General features: G+C 41.9%; 1 protein-coding gene across 1 annotated transcript in view; it reads left to right on the top strand.

Moving 5' to 3' along the window:
• The window catches only part of SLC4A11 (solute carrier family 4 member 11), a 125,929-nt gene that overhangs the window by 27,876 nt on the left and 84,778 nt on the right, over positions 1-13,275 (top strand). The window contains exon 2 of the mRNA XM_083367134.1: positions 3,460-3,510. Within this exon, the coding sequence (XP_083223260.1) occupies positions 3,460-3,510 (51 nt within the window). The remainder of the gene's footprint in view (positions 1-3,459; positions 3,511-13,275) is intronic.

Genomic DNA, 13,275 nt, shown 5'->3' with positions numbered 1-13,275 from the left:
GATGATTGTTAAAAATATGACCAATAAACAAAAAGGTAATCTGGCCGAAATCACGGATATAGAAATAGTCAAGAAAATAAAATATTTAGGGATTAACATTACGGCTAGATGCACTTCACTCAAAAAGGATAATTATGATAGTGTAGTGAATCAAATAAAAGGTGACCTGGAAAGATGGGGAAACCTAAAACTCTCATTATTGGGAAGAATCGCTGTCATTAAGATGAATATTCTGCCTAAAATCCTGTTTCTGTTTCAGAATATCCCAATTCAACTCGACTCTAAATTTTTTCGAAATTTGGATAAATTATCACTAAATTTTATTTGGCAGGGGAAAAAACCAAGAATTAAATTGAAATATTTACAAGACACGAAGGAAAATGGGGGTTTTGGATTGCCAGACTGGGAATTATATTACCACGCCGCGGCCCTGAGCTGGATTAGAGAATGGGTAATCTTGAGAAATAGAAGACTATTAACTTTAGAGGGTCACGATTTGCAATATGGCTGGCATGCTTTCCTATGGACGGAGAAACAAGGTCTTTTCTCGCATTTTCAAAGACACCGGATCAGGCAAGCGCTACTCAATACTTGGAAAAAAATTAGATCTCACAATTACACCAAAATACCGGTCTGGCTATCCACCCTTGAAGCGATAGTTTACCCAAATCTGTTTGATTTGGGTAACATAATCTCATACAATGATATTCTGAATGAGGAGGGGGAATTGAAACTTAGGAATGAACTAGAATTACAAGGTATAAAACTCGATTGGTGGGCCTACTTACAAATCCAATCGAGATTTAGGAAGGATAAAAATGAATGGGGGATATATACCTCTGAAACAGCATTGGACAAAATATTATTGGGACCGGACTCTAAACAAATAAGGAATTTTTATAAATTACTTTTGGGATATAAGCTGTTTGAAGAGCAAGTGAAAGACCCCATGTTGATCTGGGCTAACAATTTAGGACATAACATCGACCTAGATACTTGGCAAACAATTTGGGATAGGAATAAAAGGATAACACTGGCCTCATCGTATAAAGAAAATTTATTTAAAATGTTTTACCGATGGCATCTCCCCCCAGCCCGCTTAGCAAAAATGTACACAACAGTATCTCCCAAATGTTGGAAGTGTTCTGAAGAGATAGGCACATACTTCCACACGTGGTGGTCTTGCAGTAAAACACAAAAATTTTGGAGAATGATTTGGATTTGGCTGAAAGAAATATTGAAACAAGATCTGGAGTTTAGTCCAGAACTTTTCTTGTTGGGAATCACGAAAGAGAAATATCCTAAAGATGTGCTATACTTAACGATCCATATTATCACAGCAGCTAGAATATCATTTGCGCAAAAATGGAAAAAGAATGAGATCCCAGGACAAAAAGAGGTTATTAGGAAAATTTGGGATTGCGCTGAAATGGACAGATTAACTTTGGAATTAAAGAATAAAGATCAATCAGACTATTATAGAATTTGGAACAAATTGTATCTTTGGATGGATAAAAAGAAAGGTCTCTATTAGGTTTTACAGACTAGCTCACTGTTTTAAATATTGTGGTATTTCACCGATTTGTAATCTAAGTGTATTTAAGTGTATTTTTGATGTACATATATACATGTATATATATATATATTTAAACATTGTAGACAAAAAGGTTTGTCAGCTCGCTGGTACTGTGTCCAATGTTTTTAAATAATAAATTTAATAAAAAAAATTAAAAAAAAAAAGAATAGAATAGAATAAAAATAGAATAGAATAAAATAGTATAGAATAGAATAATATAAGAATAGAATAAGAATACAGTACAATATAATAATAGAATAAAATTAGAATAAAATTAGAATAGAAGAATAGAATAGAATAAAAATAGAATAGAATAGAATAGAAACTTTATTGTCAATGTACGCTGATCAGCATACATTAAAATGAAATAGCTTCCTCTTCTTTCCTTGTTTCCGGGGCTCAAAGCATGTTTTGGCACCTGCTGTTATAGTAGTTTTGGGAAAGGTTCTCCGAGGTCATTTCCATGGCTTCCTACACCTGCAAGTAGGGCAGAATCCCAAAGAGATTTAATTGCTTCATTGCAACCTGTAAATGAAGAGTAGCAGGTATTGTTTTTATTCCATCATAAAGCCTTTAACGGAAGCAGGAGATATGATTTCTAAAGCTAATTTAGGGGTGGGGGGAAAGCTCTTAATGCTTGTTCCAGAAGGCAGACAGAGATCTGGCTGTGCGCGAACCTGGCCAACCCATTCAAATTCCACCACTGCACGTTCACCAATAAGATCCAAAGTGAAATGTCCGGGATTATAGGTACCGTAGTCCTCGACTTACGACCAAAATTGAGAACAGAATTTGCATTGTTAAGCAAGGCGGGGGTTACGTGCGAATAGGTTCACTCACACACCCCTTCTCTGTGATAGACATCCCACCCCCCAAATCCTGGAAGACTGCTGTCACGTCCGTCTCTTCAAAATTTCTGTGGCTAAGCGAGGCGGTTGTTAAGTGAATCAGTGCAGCATTAAGTTAGTAACATGGTTGTTAAGAGAATGTGGCGGCCCCCTCAAATACTGGAAGACTGCTGTCATGTCGCCCGTAGTCCTTCTTTTCATTAAACTAGGGCCAGGGGTAGGGAACCTTGGCTCTTTTATGACTCGTGGACTTCAACTCCCAGAATTCCTGAGCCAGCCATGCTGAGGAGAAAGGGAGAGGTTTCCAAGCTGAGCCATGCTGGCTCAGGAATTCTGGGAGTTGAAGTCCACGAGTCATAAAAGAGCCATGGTTGCCTAACCCTGGCCTAGGCCGCTTTATGAGTCGTGGACTTCAACTCCCAGAATTCCTGAGCCAGCCATGCTGAGGAGAAAGGGAGAGGTTTCCAAGCTGAGCCGTGCAGGCTCAGGAATTCTGGGAGTTGAAGTCCACGAGTCATAAGAGAGCCAAGGTTGCCTACCCCTGAACTAGGCATACCCAATTCCTGCAACTTTTTAAGCCTAAGATGAATGTCGGATTCTTGGTGTGGGTTCATAAGGACAAGGCCTGTGAAGCCCAGGCCCAGCAGCTGTTGTGCTCAGCAGTGGGGAATGCTGGGAGATGTAGTTTAGTCATCTGGGCAGCCATGTTTCCCCATCCGGATGAAAGAAAACCTTAAACCAAGGGACTAAAATGGGTGGACTGGCCCAGCCTGGCTGGTGACAATGGACAGAGGCAAATATTTATGAACTAGAGAGGCCAGTGTGGTGTAGATGTGGCCAGTGATGGAGTAGAACTGGGGGGAACAAATGGGTGCCTCCATTTTTGGGAGGTGGGTCGAAAGAGAGAGTGCTAAGCCGAGCGCCTTGGCATGGAGACAAACAGGCAATCTTAACTTAATGCTTGGTTTTGGAAAATAAGTGTTGAGAGTGTGAGCTACCAACTGACTTAGGTATCTCTATTGTTTTCCTTCCTAGAAAGTCCACCGGCCGCGATGTCCAGAAATGGGTACTTCTTTGAAGAAACAGGTAAGTGTTCATTTCCTGCCTTCCTTTTTTCTGTTCCTCCTTCCTTCCTTCCTCTTTTTCTTTCCATCCTTCCTTCCTTTTCTCTCCCTCCCTCGCTCCTTCTTCTTTCCTTCCCTCCCTCCTTCCTTCTGTTCCTTTCTTCATTTTCCCTCTCCTTCCTCCCTCCCTCCCTCCCTCTCCTTCCTTCCTTCCTTCCTTCCTTCCTTCCTTCCTTCCTTCCTTCCTTCCTTCCTTCCCTCCCTTTCTTTCCTCTTCTTCCCTCCCTCTGTTCCTTTCTACATTTTCTCTCTCCCTCTTCTTCCTTCCTCCCACTTCCTCTCCTTCCTTCCTTCCTTCCTCCCTCCCTCCCTTTCCCTCCCTTTCTCCTCCCTCCCTCCTTCCTTCTATTCTTCTTTTTCTCTCGCTCGCTCGCTCCCCCCTCCCTCTTTTCTCCTCCTTCCCTCCCTCCCCTGCAATTAAAACCAAATTAGAGTTGCTTATGTGCATTTTTGTTTACGTAAATGAAATTATATGTTGATAAATACAAAATAGAGCGCTAGAAGATGTATACAGTGGAACTACAGGGGAGATGGATAGGATAGGACAAGAAACACAGATACAAGTCATAACAACTAATTTTGTTTTAAGTTTAAGCGGAAACTTCACAACCGTAAGATCTATACAGGAGTGGAACAGTTCACTGCAAAGAGCAAGGGAGAGTCCTTTCAATGTACATAAAGAGAAGTTGCACGGAGGATGATCAAGAACTTTTGATCACAGAAACTTCAACAGATATGAATCCTAGCTATCTAAGTGTTGCTTAAATATAAGGAAAAACACATTTCCCCCCCCATAGAAGAGCCAACCTACGAAGACTGGAGATTTTTAAGAAGAGGCCAGAAAATTAGTTCCTAAAGATGGTTTTTCTCTGTGCCTTGCAGAGTAGTGATGATCTTTTGACCCATTTCAGCATTGGAAGGGGTTGGAATTAGAAAATCAAAGTCCAGCCGACATCAAGAATGGGAGATTGATTGCACATTTTTCTTTCGAAATTAGGTCCTAATGTGCCTTGTGTTGAGTGAAATAAGATAGTATGCTACTCTACAAACGTCCAAAAAAAAACCACTATAGTTTTGCTGCGTAAAGTCAATTTTCCTGGGTCCCTTGACCAGCTGGGCTAACACCGAGAGGAATGGCAGAGATGGTTGAATTTTTTTAAAAAGCACTGTTAATCAGCATTCTTCACAAATATATCAAATATTTTGCAACCCAGTTAAGGAATAGAACCCACCGGTAGTTCTGCACTTAACAATCATTTGTTTAGCGATCATTCAAAGTTACAGCAGCACTGGAAAAAAACGACTTACGGCCATTTTTCACCCTTACGACCGTTGCAGCATCTCTGTGGTCACACCATCAACATTTGGACAGACGGCAACTGACTCATATTTATGACAGTTGTCATGTCCTGAGGTCACACGATCCCCTTTTGCGACCCTCTGCCAAGCCAAGTCAAGATTCCAGCCAGATTCACTTAACAGCCATGTCCCTAATTTAACACCTGCTGTGAATCACTTAAAAACTGTGGCAAAAACGTCATAAAATGGAGCAAAACTCACTTAGCAATTGCCTCGCATAGCAACGGAAATTTTGGACCCAGTTGTGGTCCCAAGTCAAAGCCGTACAGGAAGTTCTCCACTTAACAACAGTTTTATTTAGCGACCGTCCAAAGTTACAACGGCACTGAAAAAAGTGACTTACGACCATTTTTTAGACTTACGACCATTGCAGCATCTCCACGATCATGTGATCAGAATTCAAAGGCTCGGCAATTGGTTCACACTTAATGACCATTGCTGGGTCCCAAGGTCATGTGGGGCAAGAAAGGTCATAAAATGGGGCAAAATCCACTTAACAACTGTCTCACTTGGCAGCAGAAATTTGGGGCCCCACTGTGGTTGTAAGTGGAGGATTACGTGCATTCTGTTATTCTGAAAGTGGCCTGTAATATAACTCTCTCCTAGTGCAACCAATCTCACCACACTCCTTATCAGATCCCAGCAGGTGTTTTGTGTTTGAAACAGTCACATCGCATTCAGCCTTCTCAAAATTGGCCATTCGGAGTTCAAAATTCAAAACTTGGAAGGGTTCAAATAGCTCATCGGGAGCCTGGAAGGCACTCCTCCTATCTGATCTGTTTTGCAAGTCTATAAACATTTTCATCTTTTTATTCGCAAAGCCCCTAGAGTAATGCTGCTCTGCTTTGGAAAAAAAAATCAATAAAAGTTCTTAGTTAAGACAGAAGCGGTCCCTACGCGTGCATCTGTTTTAATCATAGCAAAAAGAAAATAAAAAATCAAGCCAAATTGTGTAATGTGCTCTACCGGCTGGCAGGTTTTCAGGACACCAAATGTTCGACGCTTTTCATCTTTCTCCTGAGGATCCAAGTCAAAGCATAGGCATCCGGGTCCTTGCGGATAAGAAATTCAGCCTCCATATAAATGGCTCGCGTTTTGATTAAGAGCAGCTAAAAAATGTCACTAAAAGAGCTTGCAAACTTTCACGCTTGGCAAAACTCTTTGCCAAGCTGGAGGTTGCAAAAGAAAAAAAGAAAAGAAAAAAATTGGGCAGGAAGGAAAGAAACCTCAAATGCTTACAGAAATTTTAATTTTGATAGACTTCCCAGAGTCGGAGTGAGAGAGTTGGGTGGCCATAACTAGATAGATGATGTGTGTGTGTGTGTGTGTGCGTGTGTGTGTAGATAGATAGATAGATAGATAGATAGATAGATAGATAGATAGATAGATAGATAGATGATAGATAGATAGATAGATAGATAGATGATAGATATAGATATAGATATAAGTGATAGAGATGATAATGATAAAGGAAATAACAGCGATAATAGTGATAATAGAGAAATAAATTTGACAGATTAGAGAGAGGGAGAGATGAGAGAGAGAGATGATAGATACATGATAGATTAAATCAATAATAGATTAAATAGGTGATACATTAGATAGATGATACATAGAATGAGATAGATAGATAGATAGATAGATAGATAGATAGATAGATAGATAGATAGATAGATAGATGATAGATAGATAGATAGATAGATAGATAGATAGATAGATGATAGATATAGATATAGATATAAGCGATAGAGATGATAATGATAAAGGAAATAACAGCGACAATAGTGATAATAGAGAAATAAATTTGACAGATTAGAGAGAGGGAGAGATGAGAGAGAGAGATGATAGATACAGTACATGATAGATTAAATCAATAATAGATTAAATAGGTGATACATTAGATAGATGATACATAGAATGAGAGATAGATAGATAGATAGATAGATAGATAGATAGATAGATAGATAGATAGATGATAGATATAGATATAGATATAAGCGATAGAGATGATAATGATAAAGGAAATAACAGCGATAATAGTGATAATAGAGAAATAAATTTGACAGATTAGAGAGAGAGAGATGAGAGAGAGAGAGATGATAGATGATAGATTAAATCAATAATAGATTAAATAGGTGATACATTAGATAGATGATACATAGAATGAGATAGATAGATAGATAGATAGATAGATAGATAGATAGATAGATAGATAGATAGATAGATGATAGATAGATAGATAGATAGATAGATAGAGAAACAGAAAAGAAAGAAAGAGAAAGAAAAAGAAAGATGATAAATCGAATAGATAGATGAAAGTGCAGTGGGTTGGACTAGAAGACCTCCAAGGTCCCTTCCAACTCTGTCATTCTGTTAATATTACTCTGTTTTGGAACATGTCTTTGTGGGGTTTCCCCCTCCCCACACAAAGGCAGTTAAAATTACTATATCAAAATACATTCTTTTGTTCAGAGAGTGTACTGCCTACAACTGCATGTGTTCTTTCTGCTTTTTCGGCCTTACTTCTCTCCCTTCCTTGTCTAATTAGACTTGTGAGTTTGTCTGGCAGGAGAAAGGCAGGCCTTTAAATACAAATCTTGCAGAATTGGCAGGACTGCCTTAAAATGAAGTCTTTCTAATTCTCTTTTTCCTTCCCTCTCTCCTCCAAAATCTAAATAACCCTAATCCTTGCTTGCCATCGGCAAGACCTAAAAGTATGCTATTTTGCAAGCTGTTTCCCCTGATTCATTTATTTTTATTTTTATTTTTGTTTAAAGGAACCAAGCGCTGCACAACGAAAAGACAGCATCTGGAATGATGCTCGTTTGCAAAAAACAAAATAAAAATAAAAATAATGAAATTAAAAGCAAGCTTTAGGGCTGCAGATGGGACCCCGTTGCAAGGAAGAAAAAGAGAAAGAAACATAGAATGATTGCAACCCTCTGCATAGGCTGGATAATCAGAAATAGGCTGGGCTTGGTTGCAAAAATCCAGATGACCACTAGAGGGTAGGCAAGCAATACAGAAAAACCCCCCCACACAATTAAAGACCATAATTGTGGACCCAGATTGTTGGGGGCAATTATAGTTATAGTTATAGTTTATTTGATTTATATACCGCCCTTCTCCTTGGTAGGGACTCAGGGCGGTTCACAGGGCATATATAAAAAAGACAATACAAAAATTAAAAAAAGATTAAACCCATGCCCAATTAAAACAGTAATACAAATTTAAAAAAACAATTAAAAACCCATAATCCCCCATCAGGCCAGACCAGCTATTTCAAACAGGTGGGTCTTCAGGCCCCGACGGAAAGTTCGGAGGTCTGGTGCCATCCGGAGCTCCACCGGCAGTTGATTCCATAATGCCGGGGCGCCCACAGAGAAGGCCCTCCCCCTGGGGGCCACCAGTCGGCATTCCCCGACTGGCGGCACCCTGAGGAGGCCCTCTCTGTGGGAACGCACAGGGCGGAGGGGAATCGATGCCGGCAGCAGGTGGTCCCTGAGGTATCCCGGACCCATGCCATGTAGGGACTTAAAGATCGTAACCAACACCTTGAACCTCACCCGAAAGACAACTGGTAACCAATGCAGCTCGCGGAGCAAAGGTGTAACATGGGAGTACCGGGAAACTCCCAAGACAACTCTCGCGGCCGCATTCTGTACCAGTTGGAGCCTCCGAGTGGTCTTCAAGGGAAGCCCCATGTAGAGAGCATTACAGTAGTCAAGGCGAGAGGTCACGAGCGCATGAGTGACCGTACACAGGGCGTCCCGGTTCAGATAGGGCCGCAACTGGCGCACCAGGCGAACCTGGGCGAAAGCCCCCCTAGTCACGGCCACTATATGATCTTCCAGGGTAAGCCGTGAATCTAGGAGGACTCCCAAGTTGCGAGCCCTATCCACGGGGGGTAAGAGCTCACCCCCCATAGAAAGAGATGGAACATTTTGAATGTCCCGGGATGCCGGAATGCACAGCCATTAAGCTGACTTTGTAATAATGCCGCTTGGGGTGTGTGTGAAAGCCCTAATAAGCAGGCATATACATAGAATGAAGGCTACTGCTAAGCTTGTAAGCCGCCCTGAGTCTTCGGAGAAGGGCGGGATATAAATGGAATTAAAATAAAAATAAAAAAATAATGGAAGCCTGCCTATTAACGGTTATAAATCGTGATGGGTCATCAAGCGAGTCAACCGAGCGATAATACATCCTTTTTTTTGCGTGGTCATTAACTGAATCCTAAGGGACGCAGTGGCTCAGTGGGTTAAGACGCTGAGCTTGTTGATCAGAAGGTCGGCAGTTTGGCGGGTCGAATCCCGAGTGCCGCGTAACAGAGTGAGCGCCTGTTACTCGTCCCAGCTTCTGCCAACCTAGCAGTTCGAAAGCACGTAAAAATGCAAGTAGAAAAACAGGGACCACTACAGTGGGAAGGTAACAGCGTTCCGTGCACCTTTGGCGTCCAGTCATGCCGGCCACATGACCACGGAGACGTCCTCGGACAAGCGCCGGCTCTTCGGCTTTGAAACGGAGATGAGCACCGGCCCCTAGAGTCGGAAATGCCTAGCACGCGTGTGCGGGGGAACCTTTACCTTTAACTGAATCCCCCGGTCACTAAGGGAATCCACCTTGGGGTGTTTGGGCCGAAAAACTGTAAGTAAACACTGGGTTTTTGGCAAAACAAACCATCATAAATTGAGGTGACAGAACCGAGAGATGTGGTCAGTTGCTAAACAGCCCAAAAGCAAGGATGCGAATGAGCGAGGAGCTACCTGTTGGGAATTCCGTTGTAACTTTAAATCAGTGTTTCTCCCAAGCTTGGGAACTTTTAAGATGTGTGAACTTCAACTCCATCTCAGATTGAGCGATGCGAAACCCAGATTGGTTTCGCGGCGTCGCAACGCCAACGTACTACGGAAAGCAATCCAATGCGGCCTCCGCCTCTCCTGTTGTTTTTTTTTCTCCTTTTCTGTACTTAAATAAACATTTTCGAAAATGCGTTAATGTTGTTGGGGAAGGAGCTGTCGGTTTTGGGGGGGTTGTTTTGGTTTTTTGCATTGTCGCAGACGTGTGTTGCGTCAACAGCTTTGCTAAGGATTGCTCGAGAAAGGGTTTTTTATTAATTTCTCCTTCGGAGAAGAAGAGCGATCTTTTTCATCAGCGTTAATTATCACGGCTTGTTGGACCGCTAAAGGGAGGATTAAAAAGCGCTGGCACTGATATTAGCAGCATTTGTGATCGGCTTAATTTGTGGTGATATGATGGAACAGCCATGTGCTGTTGTGGTGCAGTGTGATCGCATTTTTATTTTTTATTTTATTTTATTTTTTATTTTTGCTGCTACTGCTGGGTACCATGTGCTGTTGTGGTGCGGTGTGATCACAGCTTGGCAGGATTCCTTTAAATACAGGGATATATATTTTGTTTTATTATTTTATTTTATTTTATTTTATTTTATTTATTATTTTATTTTATTATTTTATTTTATTTTATTTTACGGTATTTTATTTTATTTTATTATTTTATTTTATTTTATTTTATTTTATTATTTTATTTTATTATTTTATTTTATTTTATTTTATTTTATTTTATTTTATTTTATTTTATTTTATTTTATTTTATTTTATTTTATTTTATTTTATTTTATTATTTTATTTTATTTTATTTTATTTTATTTTGTCTTGTCTTGCCTTGCCTTGCCTTGCCTTGCCTCGTCTATTGCTGCTACTGCTGGGTACCATTTTCCCAATAAGTAAAGCATCGCGATGAATATTATTTTTCCGTTTGGATGCATTTGGATGTTTTTCCTGATACGGCTTAAAAGTATTGTTGGTGGGAAATAAAGCTGAAAGCAAGACTGATTTTAAGGTGTAAGTGGAATGCAATGGGATATAAGAAACACAATCCTTTGGCAGTTGGGTTTTCTGATGAAACTTTATATAGTTTTTGTACCAGGGGAACAAATTAGCAAACCTGGTGTGTGTGTGTGTGTGTGTGTGTTTATTATACTTTTACTACTTTAATTTAATTAATTTAATTTATTGAGATTTTTATACCGCCCTTCTCCCAAAGGGACTCAGGGCGGTTCACAGGGCATAGAGGTAACTCACGGCAGTCAACATGCATAATACAAGTAATCCTCTACTTATGACCACAGTTGAGCTCAAAATTTCGGTTGTTAAGTGAGAAAAGAAGTGAACTGAGTTTTGCCCCATTTTACGACCCTTTTAGCCCCCATTGCAGTTGATAAGTTAGTAACCTGGTTGTGAAGTGAATCTGGCTTCCCCATTGACTTTGCCCATCAGAAGGTCACAAAAGGGGATCGTATGACCTTGGGGCACTGCAACCGTCATAAGTATGAAGCAGTTGCCAAGCATCTGAATTTTGACCATGTGATCATAGGGAGGCTGCAGAAGTCATAACTGTGAAAAAAAACACCACCGCCATATGTCCTTTTTTCTCAGTGCCGTTGTAACTTTGAACGGTCACTAAACGAATTGTTGTAAGTCAAGAACTAGCTGTACTTGATTCTTCTCCTATTTTCCCCAAAACAACAACCCTGTGAGGTGGGTTGGGCTGAGAGAGAGGGATTGGCCAAAGTCACCCAGCCAGCTCTCATGGCTAAGTTGGGACTAGAACTCACCGTCTCCTGGTGATTGGCCCATAGTCACCTAGCCAGCTTTCATGGCTAAGGTAGGACTAGAATTCTTTGTCTCCTGGTGACTGGCCTAAAGTCACCCAGCTAGAATTCATACCGAAGGCTGGACTAGAACTCTCCGTCTCCTGGTGACTGGCCCAAAGTCACTCAGCCAGGTTTAATACCTAAAGCTGGACTAGAACTCTCCGTCTCCTGGTGACTGGCCTAAAGTCACCCAACTAGAATTCATACCGAAGGCTGGACTAGAACTCTTCGTCTCCTGGTGACTGGCCCAAAGTCACTCAGCCAGGTTTAATACCTAAAGCTGGACTAGAACTCTCCGTCTCCTGGAGACTGGCCCAAAGTCCCCCAGCTAGGATTCATACTGAAGGCTGGACTAGAACTCTCCGTCTCCTGGTGACTGGCCCAAAGTCACTCAGCCAGGTTTCATACCTAAAGCTGGATTAGAACTCTCCGTCTCCTGGTGACTGGCCCAAAGTCCCCCAGCTAGAATTCATACCGAAGGCTGGACTAGAACTCTCCGTCTCCTGGTGACTGGCCCAAAGTCACTCAGCCAGGTTTCATACCTAAAGCTGGACTAGAACTCTCCGTCTCCTGGTGACTGGCCTAAAGTCACCCAACTAGAATTCATACCGAAGGCTGGACTAGAACTCTTCGTCTCCTGGTGACTGGCCCAAAGTCACCCAGCCGGGTTTCATACCTAAGGTGGAACTAGAACTCACAATCTCCCACTTTCCTGCATGGTAGTTTAGGTTAATGGAGTTGACTGCTTTTGTTTGTGAGGAGAGCTTTAGAAGTCAAGCCGCTGGCACGGAAAGAGTAAATTGTGTGCCTCTTTTGTGTCACCAGCCTACCCCCCACACCCTTTCCTCGCACAACCGGCCCTTCCCTGAGGGGATTTTGTCCAGTTGTGGAACAAACGAATCTTCCCTTTCATCCCAGTCTGAAAAGCATTCAGTTTTTGCCCTCCTGCAGCGTCGCACAGATTCTTGTGCGCCGTGTAGGAAATGTCACTCAGGGATCTGGACGGGGGCCAATATTTTTTAAAGTACACACTTTGTTGTCCCTGCAGAATCAAAGCCGGGAGGGGAAGCCAATCTCCTGAAACCTAACCCGGGCAGTCCTCGCCTCACGACCGCAATTCAGCCCCCCAATTTTCCCTTTGCCGAGCGAGAAAGCGAGCTTTGCCCCGTTTTGCGGCCTTCCTCGCCGCAGTCGTTAACTGAATTGCGGCAGATCTCATCCTACTGTCGGCCCAACGTAACACACAAGGGGTCCTCGACTTAACACCTAAAATTTCCCTTGCCGAGCAAGACCCTTGTTCAGTGGGTTTCGTCCCGTTTTACGGCCTTTCCTTGCCTTCCTCGCTTAAAGGAGTCGTTGCAGTGGTTAAGTGAGTCACACGGTCGTTAAGCGAATTGGGCAAATCCCCCATTGACTTTGCTTGTCAGACGCTTGCCAAAGCTGGTCACGTGACGCCGGCACGCTGTGACCGTCGTAAATATGAATCAGTGGCCAAGCGTCTGAATTTGGATCAGGTGACTCCAGAGGATGCTTCAACAGCCGTTAAGTGTGAAAAACGGTCGTAAGTCGCTTTTTTCAATGCTGTTGTAACTTCAAATGGTCACTAAACCAAGTCCAGGACTATTTTTTACACGTTGCTAGCCCGGCAGTTGCTTGTCTGTTTTGTCTGACCAAAGGGATTACGATTTAATT

The sequence above is a fragment of the Vipera ursinii genome (assembly GCF_947247035.1).
Source record: "Vipera ursinii genome assembly, chromosome: 7".
NCBI lineage: Eukaryota > Metazoa > Chordata > Lepidosauria > Squamata > Viperidae > Vipera > Vipera ursinii.
This window is presented reverse-complemented; position numbering and strand designations above follow the sequence as displayed.